Genomic DNA, 18,873 nt, shown 5'->3' on the forward strand with positions numbered 1-18,873 from the left:
CGGCTTGGATTCGATATAGCGACAGGGCTGCCAAAAAAATAAAAAAAATATTGAACCGCCATTTTGTACAGTTTCGGGAAAGTGATTTGTTTACTGATAACCACTGTTCATTCTCCTATTTGATACAGTACTCTATAACTTTACGGTAGTTATAATATTATTATAGTCTATAGCAGCCAACAGTAAGTATTTTATTATTATTATATCATTAAACCAATTTTACTTTGGCCGGCAAATAGAACATCACATAAGGCCGGCGTAATTGCATGCTAACCGGCGAGTGAACACGCTATCGTTTCAGTTACCACGTTAGTTTACTAATAATTTTAGTAAATATGTTCAAAGTCGGTCAGTACAAGTACATACAGGCTAATCGATGTAAGTTTCCGTAACGTCATTAACCCAGATTTGATGCTTTTTGTACCACTTGATGTTATTACAGCAAAAAACTACGCCTGATTATTCAAGATGCATTTTCATTATATTTAATATATTTAGGTCCCGATAACGAAATGGATAACCAAAGAGAAAAAGAACGCGACCGTTCAAAGCGTGGAGACAGGCCATCCAGGTTTTCCGACGCTCAAAGAGACCGCTCTAATGACCGCGAAGCGCGATCAGATGGAAAACGCTTGTTCGTGTCCAACATTCCATACGAGTTCCGCTGGACTGAGCTTAAAGATTTATTTAAGGAAAAGGTATGCATTATTTTACTATATAGGTCTACAGATGTAAATGTGCCCTATCACAATTTGTTCTAAGATTGAAACACTTCATTATTATTGTTTTCTGAGTATTCTTTAATCATTCACTAATGTGGGATTATGTTTTCTGGATATTTTTTTGTATTAATTTAGACAGTGTAAGACTAAGGTATTATGTTGTATCGGTTAGAAATGTCATAAGTATGACAGATACAACACGGAATTATCCCTGCTGCGGGTGAGTTATTTCAAATAAAATAAAATTCTGCATTTAGCGGCTGCGGCTCTATCTTTGTAATTTTTCTTCTAAACAGTTTTACCATGTTTTAGGTTGGTGATGTGGCATATGTAGAGCTGTATAATGATGATAATGGAAAACCACGAGGGTGTGGTGTTGTTGAGTTCACTAACACAGAGGCTATGAAAAAAGCTCTCTTTGTAATGCACAGATATGAACTCAATGGAAGGAAGCTAGTGTTGAAAGAAGAGACAGGTAACTGATTTTGCATGAATGTTCCTTTGAATATGATTCGTTCAAACTAAACAGCATCCCGATTTTGTAAGAAGAAAATAAATTTAGATTGAAGAATAAATTATTTATCCGGTTATAATGTTGTTTAGGCATCGGTCTGGTTGGTGACATATACTGCATACTAGAGAAAATAAATGTTAATGTTGTTACATTCTAAGTTCAGCATTTTAGCTTATTGGTTGAAATAATTTTACTAAGAAACTGCTGAGGTATGCTAATGTTCAAATGCCAGGACAGGATGCCATATAAAGGGTGTGCCACACCTTATGTATATATGTAAAAATCTTCATAAAAGACTTAACATTGCTTACATGGCATAAACATAAGTGTATCTGCACTGCTACACCTAATCAGCAACTCTAAAGACAGTATGTTGTAGGTAATGAACGCAACAGGGTTGGATCTGCCAGGCAAGGAGGTGGGGGTGGCGGTGGTGGCAACAGGAACAACAGGGATGATAAAGATGGGTAAGCTATTTATAACTCATGATATAATATGCTAAGCACAAAGAATTTCGTACATCAACCCGCTATTTCTTACCTCTATTGCATGTGCATAATTAGTCGCAATGCAATTTGAAGGTGAGCAAAGTTGTCTATTGGTAATGGGCTAACATGTTGTAGACCAAACCCTCTTATCTCACCAACTCTCCATCATGCTGGGAACAGGAAGTGTGATTAAGGATGATGAATAACACACTTGATTTTGGCTCTCTGACCTTGACATTTTCTATGGGAGAGTAAAATTATTTTTCGCGATTTTGGGGTTGGTAATTATAGTAGAAGTTGCTCAGTGTGACCTAGACAATTTATTTGTCTAACCAGGTATAGTATGATGAATTTTATGACAAATCACCCCCCATACCTATATTTTTTCTCAACCATTTAAAAACTTCACCCCTTCAAAGTTTTATGCTGATGTTTGGCAGCACTTGGTTAATGTAAATATAAATAATTATCCTGAAACCACTTTCCTGTGTTATTACTGGCTTCTCTTTAGATATGTTTTATCTATTATACTTGTATACAGGCAATATGAATGAAAATACTCTTTAAGAACTAATTAAATTACTTTCTATGACAATATTTTAATTTGTGTTATTTCGAGTAGAAACACTACTATGTAAATTATAAACTGAAATAATTGTCATATGTGAAGGAAAGGTTTCCTATTCCCTGGCCTGGAATCGAACCACCGTCCTCTGTTATCAGCAGGTGCCTGATCCATTTGGCTGGGTCATGGTGGCATAGGTCAAATTTTTCCAAGTATATGCATTTCTTACTGAAGGCTTATAGCGCCCCCTGGCCATCCCTAAGACCCTTATAAGAAGTTTATAATTTCTTTTTTTTTTCGGTTTATGAATGAAAATATTGCATAAAAGTTGTAATGTATTTATTTCCAGTTGGGGAATGATGAAACCGCGGGAGCCTGAAAACTTCAATACATATGGGCTCAGTCTCGAATTCCTGGACTCCATTAATGTCCAGCCGCCACTAGTGAAGAAAGTTTTTGTTGCCAATGTAAGTTCCTACTCCTAAACTTTGAGAATTTGAAGTGCCTACGCTATGGAACACTGCTCCCAGATTATGTCTTCCCATATTGTGTGTTGTTTGTAATGGTGCCAAACAGTGTTGGCCGAACGTTAATTAGAATTGAAACCATTAACCATTACAAATTGAACCGTAAACCGTAACGGACGGTTACAGAAGTAAATTACAAAGTAATAAAGTATTAAGTAGAGTAGTACTGAGTCTTTAAATTGATTGTGGTATCGAGTGCTGAGTTTTAATATCTGTCAGACTCAGTCATATTGAAATAGTGTAAAACGGTCACTCAAGTTATGTGGCAGACTTTGCTTCTATTGACAATATTGCGATATGTTGAACAATGAACGATTTTCGGCGTAAAATTCAATATTTGACTCAAAGTCAATATTTCAATATGATTGCTGATTTTCTAACCATGTATCATTGTCTGTCTATTTAATAAAAAAATCACTTAAGGCTCTAATAATAATATGCTATTATTTATTTCCTTTGCAGCTTGACTACAAAGCGGATCGTGCCAAAATAAAGGAAATCTTCAAAATGGCGGGTAAAGTGCGTAACATAGACTTAGCGGTGGACAAAGATGGCAACAGCAGGGGATTCGCCGTTATCGAGTACGACCATCCTGTTGAAGCCGTGCAGGTAAATAATATACACTATCATTCAAGCTATCACTAGTCAAAGAATTAGAAAAGCCTTGTCATCATAGCACTTTCCCGACTCACACGAAAATATATGATTCTTATTAAGGCTGATTACTTACGTTTTTTGAATGTTGTGTAAACGAAAATCGGTATATATATTATTCCTTCTTTTTACAGGCAATATCCATGTTCGACAAGCAAATGTTATACGAACGTCGAATGACAGTCCGAATGGACCGAGGCAACTCGGAAAAGTCAGAACTAAGACTGCCGGAAGGTCTAAAAGGCATCGGCTTAGGTTTAGGACCTAACGGCGAACCATTAAGAGACGTGGCAAGGAATCTGCCTCAGAACTCGAACGGTCCGAGCTTGAACCTGAACAACAGTAGCTCCTCGCTGGGCGCGGGCGTGCTGGGCGCCGTGCCGCCGGCCGGCGTCGCGCTCAACGGGCTCGGCGCCGGCCTGGCCGCCAACCCGCTCGCCAGCAACACGCTGGGCGGAGGCCTGGGGCTGCAGGTATGCCAGTAGCAACAACACTTGAACCTGAACAACAGTAGCTCCTCGCTGGGCGCTCAACGGGCTCGGCGCCGGCCTGGCCGCCAACCCGCTCGCCAGCAACACGCTGGGCGGAGGCCTGGGGCTGCAGGTATGCCAGTAGCAACAACACTTGAACCTGAACAACAGTAGCTCCTCGCTGGGCGCTCAACGGGCTCGGCGCCGGCCTGGCCGCCAACCCGCTCGCCAGCAACACGCTGGGCGGAGGCCTGGGGCTGCAGGTATGCCAGTAGCAACAACACTTGAACCTGAACAACAGTAGCTCCTCGCTGGGCGCTCAACGGGCTCGGCGCCGGCCTGGCCGCCAACCCGCTCGCCAGCAACACGCTGGGCGGAGGCCTGGGGCTGCAGGTATGCCAGTAGCAACAACACTTGAACCTGAACAACAGTAGCTCCTCGCTGGGCGCTCAACGGGCTCGGCGCCGGCCTGGCCGCCAACCCGCTCGCCAGCAACACGCTGGGCGGAGGCCTGGGGCTGCAGGTATGCCAGTAGCAACAACACTTGAACCTGAACAACAGTAGCTCCTCGCTGGGCGCTCAACGGGCTCGGCGCCGGCCTGGCCGCCAACCCGCTCGCCAGCAACACGCTGGGCGGAGGCCTGGGCTGCAGGTATGCCAGTAGCAACAACACTTGAACCTGAACAACAGTAGCTCCTCGCTGGGCGCTCAACGGGCTCGGCGCCGGCCTGGCCGCCAACCCGCTCGCCAGCAACACGCTGGGCGGAGGCCTGGGGCTGCAGGTATGCCAGTAGCAACAACACTTGAACCTGAACAACAGTAGCTCCTCGCTGGGCGCTCAACGGGCTCGGCGCCGGCCTGGCCGCCAACCCGCTCGCCAGCAACACGCTGGGCGGAGGCCTGGGGCTGCAGGTATGCCAGTAGCAACAACACTTGAACCTGAACAACAGTAGCTCCTCGCTGGGCGCTCAGCGGGCTCGGCGCCGGCCTGGCCGCCAACCCGCTCGCCAGCAACACGCTGGGCGGAGGCCTGGGGCTGCAGGTATGCCAGTAGCAACAACACTTGAACCTGAACAACAGTAGCTCCTCGCTGGGCGCTCAACGGGCTCGGCGCCGGCCTGGCCGCCAACCCGCTCGCCAGCAACACGCTGGGCGGAGGCCTGGGGCTGCAGGTATGCCAGTAGCAACAACACTTGAACCTGAACAACAGTAGCTCCTCGCTGGGCGCTCAACGGGCTCGGCGCCGGCCTGGCCGCCAACCCGCTCGCCAGCAACACGCTGGGCGGAGGCCTGGGGCTGCAGGTATGCCAGTAGCAACAACACTTGAACCTGAACAACAGTAGCTCCTCGCTGGGCGCTCAACGGGCTCGGCGCCGGCCTGGCCGCCAACCCGCTCGCCAGCAACACGCTGGGCGGAGGCCTGGGGCTGCAGGTATGCCAGTAGCAACAACACTTGAACCTGAACAACAGTAGCTCCTCGCTGGGCGCTCAACGGGCTCGGCGCCGGCCTGGCCGCCAACCCGCTCGCCAGCAACACGCTGGGCGGAGGCCTGGGGCTGCAGGTATGCCAGTAGCAACAACACTTGAACCTGAACAACAGTAGCTCCTCGCTGGGCGCTCAACGGGCTCGGCGCCGGCCTGGCCGCCAACCCGCTCGCCAGCAACACGCTGGGCGGAGGCCTGGGGCTGCAGGTATGCCAGTAGCAACAACACTTGAACCTGAACAACAGTAGCTCCTCGCTGGGCGCTCAACGGGCTCGGCGCCGGCCTGGCCGCCAACCCGCTCGCCAGCAACACGCTGGGCGGAGGCCTGGGGCTGCAGGTATGCCAGTAGCAACAACACTTGAACCTGAACAACAGTAGCTCCTCGCTGGGCGCTCAACGGGCTCGGCGCCGGCCTGGCCGCCAACCCGCTCGCCAGCAACACGCTGGGCGGAGGCCTGGGGCTGCAGGTATGCCAGTAGCAACAACACTTGAACCTGAACAACAGTAGCTCCTCGCTGGGCGCTCAACGGGCTCGGCGCCGGCCTGGCCGCCAACCCGCTCGCCAGCAACACGCTGGGCGGAGGCCTGGGGCTGCAGGTATGCCAGTAGCAACAACACTTGAACCTGAACAACAGTAGCTCCTCGCTGGGCGCTCAACGGGCTCGGCGCCGGCCTGGCCGCCAACCCGCTCGCCAGCAACACGCTGGGCGGAAGCCTGGGGCTGCAGGTATGCCAGTAGCAACAACACTTGAACCTGAACAACAGTAGCTCCTCGCTGGGCGCTCAACGGGCTCGGCGCCGGCCTGGCCGCCAACCCGCTCGCCAGCAACACGCTGGGCGGAGGCCTGGGGCTGCAGGTATGCCAGTAGCAACAACACTTGAACCTGAACAACAGTAGCTCCTCGCTGGGCGCTCAACGGGCTCGGCGCCGGCCTGGCCGCCAACCCGCTCGCCAGCAACACGCTGGGCGGAGGCCTGGGGCTGCAGGTATGCCAGTAGCAACAACACTTGAACCTGAACAACAGTAGCTCCTCGCTGGGCGCTCAACGGGCTCGGCGCCGGCCTGGCCGCCAACCCGCTCGCCAGCAACACGCTGGGCGGAGGCCTGGGGCTGCAGGTATGCCAGTAGCAACAACACTTGAACCTGAACAACAGTAGCTCCTCGCTGGGCGCTCAACGGGCTCGGCGCCGGCCTGGCCGCCAACCCGCTCGCCAGCAACACGCTGGGCGGAGGCCTGGGGCTGCAGGTATGCCAGTAGCAACAACACTTGAACCTGAACAACAGTAGCTCCTCGCTGGGCGCTCAACGGGCTCGGCGCCGGCCTGGCCGTCAACCCGCTCGCCACCGCTCATTTTCTATGTATTTAACAAGATTTAGTTATAAAATTCAACCTACCCTATTCCACGCTAACCTAACATCTCCTTGCCAGGCTCTGGGTCTAACGGGGCTCGGAGCCCTCCAGAACCAGCTGCTGCAGCAGGGCCTGACGGCCGGCGACCTGGCCACGGTGCTGACGGCGCAGGCGCAGGCGCAGGCGCAGGTGGCGCAGGCTACCAATGTCGGGGTCAATGTCAACTCCGGCCTCAACCTGAATAATGATTTGAGTGCGCTTGGAAATAATGCTTTGAGCAGTAATGTCATGGGAGGGAATAATTCTATGAGCAGCGGGCCGCTTTCAGGTAAATATATGACTAGTTGGACATCCTATACTCTGTATCTTTAAGTTGTCAAGCGGACCCCAGGCCCCCATGAGCCATCCCGGGACAACGCGAGGAAGAAGAAGGAAACAAATAATTTGTACATTTTCGGGTAGTTATAACATTTATTGGTTAACCAACCAAATACAATACCGCCTGGATCTGTGACAGAACGACCTGACTTTAACCTATATTATTTGATCATGTAATGTTTTCATCTACCCTTAAACTGGCTTAAAAGCCATTTGAGGGTAGTTTTTATTTATTTTTATTTAAATACCTAAAGATACAGAGTTATAGAACAACTGTTTTTGTTTTGGTTCCTTGTATAATGTTTATTTCTCAATGAATAAATAACCCCAGGCCATGACGATGAAAATTTATCCCGCCACATGTCCCGATTATTCGGGACAGTTATCATTTCAAATGATTTTTAACTCTGACCAAAGACTTCAACTGACGTGCGGCTACATCCCACCATAGTTCGTGTCATCCAAGATGACGCGCACATTTGTCAAATCTAACCTTTATAACTTAGCAATACGAGTCGACACATGCGTATCCGTGAATGACACGATCTATGCCAACCTTGGTGTATTCTCACAAGGTTTACAAGGTTTAAGGTCGTTCACCGTTTTTTATTTATTTTTTTATTTAATGTATACTTTATTGCGCATATAATATTAAGTACAAATGGAGGACTTAATGTCTTACAGTCAACTACTGGGTCAAAAAGAGACGTTTGTTAGGTGCAGGCTTTGTACTTCAGAATAATTAACCGATATCACTACCTACTATTTACAAATTAATTATTATTTATTTATTTATTATTATTTATTTATATACTTGTAATAATTGTTATGAACACATTTTGATATATGTTTTAATTTTTAGCTTCGAGCAGACAAATGGTCGGAGTGACTGGCTCTGGACAAGGCTACGGACGGGACTCCAGCGTCGTCCAACAGAGCTCTCGAGACAAGTCGTCCGACATGGTTGCTATCACTAATGTAAGTTACTATCTAAATATTTGCTGCATTCATCTTTGTAATCATGGACATATTAAGACAGGTGAAGAGATTGATGTAGAATTAAGATTCAAACCACTCCTTATTTTAAGTATTTTGATTAGTAGACCTTTCGCTAAGTCACTAGAGACCTCGAAACTATTATCACTGGACATGGCCCAAAAATCTCCTGCGACCGCGAAGTCACAAGCTTTTGCCAGTCCCAATTACACGCACTGTAGCACATAAAAACTCGCCTGCTGTGCGGGCTCTAAGGCTGCTGAACTCCCTTCTGTCATGGGCACCAGATTGTGATATGTTTGCAAGTCGATGGATGGCTGTGTATCGGATGTGTCTGCGGTATTGCGAGGTGATGGACCAAAGTTGATTGTAATCTGTTTTTACTATTGTGTAATCCTATTTTATAATCTGATTTGTATAGTGATTTGGTTTCGACTGTAATGCTGTATATTATGTTTTAAATAAAAAAAAAAGATGGTACGAAATGGATTACAAATGTTTTGACTGTACTTAACATAGCTTAGTTGCGAGTGTTTTAAAACAAGCGTTATCGTGAATTTTACGCCCGTCGAACACCAGTTTGCGCCACTTGTCTCTATCTTCAGCAAGCTCCTCCTATTTGTGCACTGGTATGTTGAACCACACCACCACTAGAGGTGTTGAGCGTCACCAAAGCGACACCTGTTCGCCACCGGCACATTACACCTGCCAGACTTGTGGGCATGTTTGCCGCTCCCGTATTGGCTTACACAGCCATGAAAAACGTTGTTGCCCTACCTGACACTGTTTCTATAGTCTGTAATAGACGTTAAGGCCAATGATGTTGATGAACATGTGAGTGAACGTTGTGGCAGCTCCCGCCGACCGTGACGTGGCAGCTGATCCGCGAGAAGTTCAGCGAGTGCGGCGACGTCAAGTTCGCGGAGATGACCGGCCCCGACTCCGCCATCGTGCGCTTCCACAAGGAGTGGGACGCCGAGCGCGCCATCAGTATCCTTTACTACACCACACTACACTACACTACACTACACCACACTGGCCTTACTGCCTTCTCTACATCAGGGGTCTCCAAATTACGGCTCGCTGGCTGATTAGGCCTGGCCATCCTGTCAGTTTGCGTTGGAGGTTAGGGAAACTTGGTCCACAGTTCAATTTAGTCAACTTTGTCCTCATTGCCATATGGTCCACTGTCCCGTTTCGTCGACATTTCTATTTGGTCACCGAATTAATTCGTATATATGCTAATTCGTTGAAATTGCTATATCTTATCTACTACGGTTTCCTGTATCGCCTCAGCACTCTACTAAAGAAGATATACGAACGATGACGAGATAGCACTGTGGACCATATAGGAATATGAACAAGATAAGAAATTGATAATTTAAAAGTGTGGACGACTTAGGAAGATAACGATGTAGGAGTTGTATGCTGACGACATGACATTGTAGACGATTTAAGAAGGTGAAGATATATCTTGAGGTTATTCCTTGATATTTCTGTTGAGGACGAAGTTGTCCTAAGTCAGTTTGGGAGACATCCTGGCTAGGAAGCCCAGCGACTGCTTGAGTATTTAACCTTACCTTGCCTTGGGCATTTGACCTTGGGTATTTGGGTATTGGACCTTATTCGGTATAGCCTATTTTCATTACAATATTTTTTAGAAGAAGTGTAACTGGTGATATCCAATAATGTTCGTTCCATGAATCCTGGTAGTTATTTGGAAACCCATGATCTCCTTACGCCCCAGCAAGCCACCAGCGCTTAAAATCAACAACGGCTGCATAAATCAATCACAGAGGTTTCCAAAAGAAAATTAACAATCGGTCTCGTACCACTAGAACCGTCACAGAGAACCATTATTTTGCGCCATGAGTTGTTGTTTTGACAACAAACCATAGAAGCGGAGCGTGAATCTCGCGACCTTCGCTTTGGTCGCGTGGTAAAGGTTGCGATTGCGACAATTTCATTGTTTGATATGACTTCTATATAGTAATAAATTCTCAATTATCGGTCTATAATTAATATGATTGTAATATTTAATCTAGATAAGATTGATCTAAGCCAGGGGTCCCCAAACTTTTTTTACCTAAGGGCCATATTATACCTCAGAAACTTTCGCGCGGGCCACCATCGGTTTTTGCGCTAGGGGGATCTAGTTGCTGCTGATAGGAACAGTTCCACTCTCAATGAATGCTGAACCCCTGGAGCCTGGGATCCGCTTGGCAACCTCCCGCGGGCCGGACCGTGGGCTGTCGCGTTGGGTGCCCGCGGGCCGGATTGGAACGCCTCGCGGGCCGGATTTGGCCCGCGGGCCGGGGTTTGGAGACCCGTGATCTAAGCTAATGATAATTGGTTAAATTATAACAGCGATTCCAAATATTTTTTCTTAATGAAATTCCCAGAAATGTTCGACAGGACCCGCATTGACGGAAGAACTATTGACGTCAGATTTTTCTGAGACGAGGAAACAAGGTAAGATTGTTATTTTTACACTATTTAATTTGGTCACAGATGTTTTCACTTTATGATTTTTTACATGTTTTTCATATTACATACTTCTGGTGTAAAAACCATGTAAGAATTCAAATACAAGGATCGAACACATTGAAATTTTGTCATACCTACCTATTTTAATGTATTAGTTTAGTTTATTTAGCTTTCAAAAAGGTGTATCGATAGTTCAAGTACTGACCGAGTTAATTATTTTTTTTTGATGTTTTCGATGTTTGTTTGATCTTTAATTAATACGCGACGTTTCTTCGTCTTGATCTCGACTCTGCTCTCGTAGGTACTTCGTTCCTGGGTCATAGTTTTCAAAATTACAATCGTCTTTGGGGTGTTGAAATTTTGACTACACAAAGGCTTCTGTTTTGGACGACAAGATACAGTGATCCACAAACGAGTAGATTTTCTTTAACTTGACCAAGCATACTCTGATAAAACTGTACTGCTTTCTCAAATAACATAGACAGTCATGTAGTGCTTAATTATAATCTGTTGCACGTACGATTTTTGTTGAAATCTCAAAAAGAAACAACAAAATTTTGTAGGGTAGTCGTGCGTAAAATGAAATTTGTATACTTCTTTTGAACAAATGTCGCTGTTGCATTTAAGTCGGTACTAGAAAATGACTCATAATAAAACATCGTATGTAAATCGTTTGGATAGCTGGGTGTTCAGCTTGAAGTGAATCATTCGGTCGTGTAGGCGTGAGCTAACGGATAAATTAACTGATGTAAATGAGTCTTTTTCCGGTCGACTCTTTGATCCGACTCTTCGGAATCTCGTGACAGTTTGCAAAAGCAAGTAAAGTCTGACAAGATTCTGTTTGGCCTTGAGATAGCGTCGCTACAAGCAGCTTACATATGGCAATAATGTGCGTAGGTACGTCATGTATAGTCAAATAAAATATCAGTACCAGTCATGCCAACGACCATTTTTAAAACATTGTTTATTGGAATGCCACGCAACGCAATCCTTCGTCTGTTTATCGATGTAGGTACTTAATGTTTTTTTTACATATTAATAGTACATTATTGTCGAGGCTCGGAAGTAGCTACTTGCTGGCTGAGGATTTGTTTTAAACGGACGACCTTGGGAGTCCGTTTAATTGAATCCGAAGCCAGCAAGTGGCCTTCCAGCAGAGTCATATATAATGCTTTTCTCAAAAGCAACGTTCTTACGTATATATTTTAGCTTTACGCTCTTTTTTTAATTAAAAAATAGAAGTGTATTTTTTTGTTGAAAATACGCCAACCTATTTGAGACAGCTACATAGTCGCGGTACCAACATTATAATAATAACTACTGATCATCCATTTGTTTGGCTGTTTAATTTTTTTTTAATTTATTTCGAGCATTGGCAACACGGCCATCAGCTCAAACATAAATACATCAATACAAACATTTCCTTAACTATTTACAAATACATAAACAACTTAAAACTATGCATAACACAAAACAAAATACTCAGTCATCTATTTTGGCTGTTTAATGAACCTGAAATCGAGACTGCAATGTTTTTAACTTTTTAATTTTTGATTGACCATGAACTATGCATTTCGCGACCCATTTTTAACCGACTAAGTCGTCTTTGCCGTCTATTTTCGAGAAAAAATATGTTTTCTTGCAGTTTTGACCATCTACTTTTGTGGTAAAATAGTTTATAATTGTGAAATATTTTTTTCTTATTTACACACATTCGGTGACTTAACGTCTGAGGTCAAAGTGTCTCCATGCCAGTAAAATAAAAATAATAAGGCCAAATAAAATGTTGTCAGGGTTTGCCTGCTATTTTAAGAGCTGCGTCGGTAACGTAGTCGACAGTGGTCCAGCTATAACCTTCGCCTTTCGATACAACATGACTTATTTTTTGTACATATTTGGTGCAACAACACGATGAATATATTCTGTGTTCGTATATTAACCACATTGGCAGGCAATACTTACACGATCTTGGTTAACCGGAGACTCTTCCTTCAGCTTAAACAGTATGTTTTTTTTGTGTTTTCAGGAGTGTTTCAAGTTGATGTGTTGTGGGGTTTGTATAACGGCTGCCTGCATAGAAAACTTTGTTCTTTACTCTCCATTAAGTAGTCCACTTTGTGTTTGACAATCGATTAGATATGTATCTTAAGTTTAGTGTAAGTTGTCAGGTTTGCTATTTGCGTACTTTTAATTTCTAATGAATGTGTAAGATGGAACATTTTATTTGTGAGTTTACTGGAATATAAATCTAGGACATATAATTGTTTAAAAATAGGTTTGGTCTTAAGAATGGGTCGATCTTTGTCTTGAACTTGCGTGATATGCTGATGTTCGATGTAATATTAAGCTCGTTCACGATTTACTTGTTTCACTCCCCTGAATGTGGGATATCACACTGTAATGAATATTCATTTATTTCGTATATTCTGGTTTTAAAAAGGACCCGAAAACAGGTGTTATGGAGCTCAATTGGACATTAATCGTGTTGTTTTATCCACAATTTGATCAATTGGGTTTCTATTGAAACATTTTAACTGCGACGATTGTAGGTTCAAGGTATGGTGGGAGGAGACAAGATTTTTGAAACCCTTCTAATACATTTTAAGTTAGTTTGCGTAGTGTATTGTATCTTTAAAAAGAGCCAGTCGGCACAATTGTTAAGGTCTAATAAATATTGTTCAGTCATAACTTCCATTCACATGCAAAATTATAATTGAATAAATTTTAATGTATCGTGTACAATGAATTTTTATTTTTGTCGCTCACATGGTGATAGCCCGAGTATTTCTGCAGTGAAGAACTAGAAAGAGTCAGTAGGTATTACAGATGCTGATGAATTCTGTCGAGTACTTTCTAAAAAGTTCTCGATGTTATTCGATATTGAGTTCACTGTTAATCGTTAAGTGTGATCCGAAAGGACGAATCTACAAGAAAGAATTGAGACGTTGATCAACATGGCGGCTTTGTCAAGCTCTCCACTCTTGCTACTTCTCGCTTGAACTCCGCCGGCCTTCTTCAAAGATAATTTGGTCGGCCAAGGGAAGATTATCGAAGAATCGATTCCAGCGATGTCGTTGAAGCTTCAGAATAAGTGACAATACATGGTAAGTCGCCTGCCATCGATCCTTATCGATTTGACGGTTTGCATGGGGATTCTTTTGATCTTACGTCCGTGCGCAGGGTATCTATGTTAACGACGTCGACGCTGCGTTCGTTGTTCGTATCTGCCTATCTTCTACGTTGCTTCTAATAAAATTTAACTGTCACTGAAAATATTATGTTTTGGCAAAGTGCTTTGGGATTTAACCACCTGTTTATATCTTAAATCAAGACAGTGACGACGAATGATACCATTTGTGATTCTGAACAACAAGAAGTCTTAGTAGGATTGTTGTTTCTATAATTGTATATGGTTTTAACTGTTGAAAAAGACTTGGTATAATAGGTTCCGTTTTCCATTTAGAATTAGGCACGGCACATACCTACTTATACATTGATACGGTATTATCACTATTATAAATTTCATCGATGATCGATCTATTCTCATTTGAGCTAATCAATATTGTATTTATAAGGCACCAAAGATGTGACCAGGTTCTTAGGCTTGCCTACTTTCAAAATTTCATACTTTTGCAAGTGTGAATGGATTAAAATTTTGCGTCAATTTTCGCTAGTATCATATTAAACGTAGTATCATATTAAAGTTCATATTAAACGAAATAAAAATGAAATAACTATAAGTCTTCTTTGGCGCAGGTTTATTTATCTACGCAATACCGTCGATGTAATTTATTTTCGTGATACTACTGTAAATCGACCAAGTCTCGCCTTTCTAAGGCAGAGTACCTATCTATTTGAACGACGAATTAATGTTGGCGATTTCTATGGGTCGAATACGAGTTGGGTGTATGTGGATATCAATATTTTCAATGTGGGTGCCCTGTTGGGCATGGATTGTGTGTTTTGTAGATGAAAATTTTGACATCCAACATTTTGCTTTCATAAGATCTTCATAGACGTTTTAACAGTACTTAATACTTTTATATTCTTTTTAGTGTCTAGTATTGTGCTGTTTTCAGGTTACAAGATGGATTAAAATAAATGGAACTGACCATTCCTTAGCCATTTGACCGCCAAAGACGTCAACTGACGCGTGCTGGTAAAGCCGAACCTTCGTGGATTTCGAGAAGGTTCACGATGATGCGTCGCACAAGATAGGCGTGGCGTTAAAAGGGTTGAAATCGACGGAGTCGCTTTGTTTGGTTGATGGTTCACATAAGATAAGATGCCAAATATGCTCGCGTCCTGTAGCAAGCAAAGGTAATTGTGTTTCTGTATGTATTTTTGGGACACTGTGCGGCACAAGCATTTTTGTATTTTATTTATTTATTTAATTCTATGAAGAATACAGTAGTACTCATAGCACTTATCTGCCAAACTGCAGAGCAGTTTGTTGGCATAAAACTGAATCTACCCTCCAACATACTAGTATTATAAATATTAGGTAATACTCAGTGGCGGATTAACCGAACAGCAGAAAAAGCATATGCTAAGGGCCCCGCGCTTAAGGGGGGCCCCGCGCTCCGACCCTGACCATGCGATTTCGGCACGTGGAACCGGCCAAGTTCAAGTAGAACTCGCACTCCGCGGATCCTGTACTATCACATTTTATTTACAATGTATTTGTTTCGTAAGTCAGTAACAATATTGATCAATTATTATTATTTGTTATTATCCTGTAAATTTATCTTTATGACGATACCATATTTAAATATTTTTTAGGCTTACGCAAAGACCAAGAGCAGACTTTAGCATAAAACCGAAGGTGCAGAGTGTTTCAAAATTTTATGCATGGCTATAAGCTGCAGGTAACAGCAGAGCTCGGAAACGAACAAAAGAAGATACTGTGTTAAAAAAAAAACATATTAGTGAAAAGCAAGGAAGGATGATTTATTTATTATTTCAAATAACAAATTGCACCTTACAGCTAATGCCTAATGATGATCAGCTTTGAACCCGTAGTAGGCCAAAGGTCGCGCTCCTCTACGGCTGGCCGGGCGCCCCCGAAATATGCCGAGTTGCTGCAAAGCCGTTATAAAAAGAAAACAGCGGGGCCCCTATGCAGGGCTTTGCATTCGCGTAGGCCGGATGTAAAGCCCTGCATAGGGCCCGATACCCAAAGTATCCCAGCAAGTCGTACTTTTGAGCAAGAACTAAGGCTGAGCAGCAGGTGAGCCGAAATCTAAAAATTCGCATACTAGGGAAAAATCGGTGACAATACAATATTATCGACGATGATGATGAAAACCGAAGGAGGAAACCTATATAAAAGATAGGAAATGTGATAAGATAACACATCTTCATTAAAATTAGGCTTTTTGAAAATGGCAAAAAAAGAAACAAAAAAATCGGATTTCCTTAAAATAAATAAATAAGAAAAATACTCCGTATTTTAAATGACGTCATATACCTATAGTTCGTGTCATCCACGAAGACGCGCCCCGCCCTTCTTCCTAATCGCTTATAGTACAATTCTGCAACTTTTTGCCAATGTAGTAGTTATGTCTACTAATTAATGTGTATAGACAGAACTACTATAGTATTAAAAGGTTGCATACCACACTTTTAGGTACTATAGTTTTCTATAGTTTTCATTGAAAGTATATATTAAGCTTTAATTTTTTCTTTCGGAGCGATTATTTCCGAAAATAATAACTTTATAAAAAAAGTTTTTGAAGACCGTTATTCGTTTTGAAAGACCTTATCCAACCATATGCCACACTGTAGGGTCAAAGCAAAAAAAAATTAAGAAAAACATTTTGTATTTGGGTACCCAAATTTTTTTTATAAGTAGTTTTTATTTTACCGTACTGTCGCAATGCATAATTTATGTATCCATGCCAAATTAGAGCTATCTAGCACTAACGATCACGGAGCAAACCCTCGGATAGACGGACATGGCGAAACTATAAGATACACTGCATAACATGTTACAAACTAATCGAGAACTAGTCAAAAACAATTAAGACATCGTAAAAATGTTGTGATGGTACTGAATCCTCGGGGTGCGAGTCCGACTCGCACTTAATCTTTTTTTTTTCAAACCAGGGGCCCCCGCGAGTTATTGTGCTAAGGGCCCCGCGCCTTCTTAATCCGCCCCTGGTAATACTTTTAGCTTTCTCTTCATCTACATATGCTATATTGAACCTTTATTTACACACGAGTGAGGTCTGTTTAATAAATATGCTTGAGCCGCACAGTCGGCACAGTGCCGAACACTCGTGGAATCCCACCTTTAGTGAATTGCGCCTACCGCAAACATCGAAAATGGATTTCGTGTGGCTCCCTTTGATATATTCATTACTAGGTTAGGCTAAGTTCTAATAGAATTGAAAGCAAGTGGTCAATACCACTAGATTCTCAATTTTTATTGCTCGTATTTCAAAAATATCCGATTAGCCGTTTTCGACAGATTTTCGACTCACGAAATCGAGCGCTCCAAATTCAGAAATCGGCCCGCTGTCTCTCTGTCGCTCTTGCATATTCGAGTGATAGAAAGGTAAATAAGTTATTCGCTGAGGAACCTCTGTATTCTATCTGTGGTCCGTCTTTGCAACGAGAATACAATTTTCAGTTAACAGTGTGGAGGTTCAATGCGGTAACTAGGTCGTTAAGCGTCAATGTTTAACAATATAGTTATATTATAAAATGATGAATGTATAATGGTAGTCCCACGCTGGCAGTTTTTAAACGTTATAACATGTGACAGATAAAACATCATAATATTAAGAGGAGAGCTGAGATTTAAATATTTTAGGTGAATATACCCGTCTCGCTAACGGCAGCGGCTCCTAAAACTAGTGCGATAAGGACAACGCCAGGTTAGGCGAAAAATCCTGCGTAAAAATAACAAAAAACGATGTTTCGTACTCAACCTCCTCCAAAACTTAACCAAATGTAACGACATTTTGACATCTAAATGGTAATGAAATTATCTGTGTCGGACTGTTTTGCTTTTTCGGCTAATTGATGTCAGTTTTGAATACCATGCTTCTCTTTCGGGTCTAGTAAATTAGGCCGTTTTTGCGAATATTTGAAGTGCACTAGCGCCTTAAGAAACAAAAATGTTAAAAAAATTAAAACAGTCCGACACAGATATTAATAATAATAATCTGTGTTAAAAAAATCATTGCTCTAGCTTCAAAAACCACAGAGGAAACAGTCGAGTACGTTTGTATGGAGAAATGACCACTCCTGTTGCCTCTTAAGGCTCAGGACCGCATCGTCCACAATCCTATCACCTCACCTTCTTGTCATTATTGTCATATGGTCCACAGTTCTGATTTAACAACATTCCTACATTGTCACTTGGCATTGTGGACGATTTAAAAGATGACGAAATAGGTTTTTTTTTTTATTATAGGACAAGCCACCTGATGGGAAGCGGTCATCGTCGCTCACGGACATTAGCAACATCATAGGAGCCACTTAAGCGTTGCCGACCCTCGAGATCCCTAAATACCCGTTGTGTGGACGAAGCGGTTCTTAGCCAATGTTAACCTTCTGAACGCCAAGAACACCTAAAGTCGTCGTTACTAGTCTTCCCCATAGCGCCAAGGACGACAGAACCATAGGTGTTATGGCGGATGCTGTCAAAGTAACTTCCTTGCGCCCAAGACCTTATAGCGTTTGAGTGATGTTTGTGTTTATGACATAAAGCGTTCAAAGGGTTAATAGTGTTATATGTTGTCCCTGGCACACAATGTTATATAACGTTATATAACAGCCAGTGTGCCAGTGTAGGAGGAACCATAATGGATGAAATAATCAAAACAACCAGGCGAATAAAAGAGTATTTGTGTCCACTGCTTATGATCTTTATTTCTAATATCAATAACAAGCCAATACATTAAATAATTGAATGTAATCAACAATACATGAATTAATACATATAACATTACAACATTACATACACAAAAATCACTATGTCTAAACTTAAAATCTAAAAACCAAACGCATGCACATAAAATACAAAAAAAAAAACAATATAACTTCTATACCATGATATATTAATTTAATCCACTTTATTTATTTGCAGGTAATATGCTCCACTACATTCTGACTCGCTTGGTGATATTTTGAATAGAAGTTTAGTTATTTATTATACAATTATGTTTATTGTGATTATACCTTATTTTTCTGAATATTAAAGACTGAATACAAAGTACGAACCAA

General features: G+C 42.7%; 1 protein-coding gene across 3 annotated transcripts; it reads left to right on the top strand.

Moving 5' to 3' along the window:
• Positions 1 to 13: 13 nt before the first annotated feature.
• LOC133526914 (heterogeneous nuclear ribonucleoprotein M) lies at positions 14 to 18,873 on the top strand. 3 transcript variants are annotated; one of them, XR_009800788.1, is made up of 14 exons: positions 14 to 182; positions 499 to 698; positions 1,035 to 1,197; positions 1,616 to 1,703; positions 2,639 to 2,756; positions 3,279 to 3,425; positions 3,605 to 3,943; positions 6,856 to 7,105; positions 8,018 to 8,133; positions 9,006 to 9,141; positions 10,554 to 10,623; positions 12,665 to 13,742; positions 14,718 to 14,958; positions 18,737 to 18,873. XR_009800788.1 is itself a non-coding variant. In XM_061863770.1 (12 exons), the coding sequence occupies exons 2-11, from the start codon at positions 513 to 515 to the stop codon at positions 10,607 to 10,609; spliced, it is 1,599 nt and encodes a 532-aa protein (XP_061719754.1). In that variant the 5' UTR covers positions 37 to 182; positions 499 to 512; the 3' UTR covers positions 10,610 to 10,623; positions 18,737 to 18,873. The 3 variants fall into 3 exon arrangements, 1 of the variants encoding a protein (XP_061719754.1); XR_009800789.1 differs by lacking the exon at positions 12,665 to 13,742 and having other exon boundaries at positions 37 to 182; XM_061863770.1 differs by lacking the exons at positions 12,665 to 13,742; positions 14,718 to 14,958 and having other exon boundaries at positions 37 to 182.

The sequence above is a fragment of the Cydia pomonella genome, chromosome 17, assembly GCF_033807575.1.
Source record: "Cydia pomonella isolate Wapato2018A chromosome 17, ilCydPomo1, whole genome shotgun sequence".
Lineage (NCBI taxonomy): Eukaryota > Metazoa > Arthropoda > Insecta > Lepidoptera > Tortricidae > Cydia > Cydia pomonella.

Coding starts and splice junctions, on each gene's coding strand:
- LOC133526914 (XM_061863770.1), top strand. CDS start 513: ATGGATAACCAAAGAGAAAAAGAACGCGACCGTTCAAAGCGTGGAGAC. Junction 7,106..8,017: donor GAGCAGCGGGCCGCTTTCAG/GTAAATATATGA, acceptor TTTAATTTTTAG/CTTCGAGCAGACAAATGGTC. Junction 9,142..10,553: donor GGACGCCGAGCGCGCCATCA/GTATCCTTTACT, acceptor TGAAATTCCCAG/AAATGTTCGACAGGACCCGC.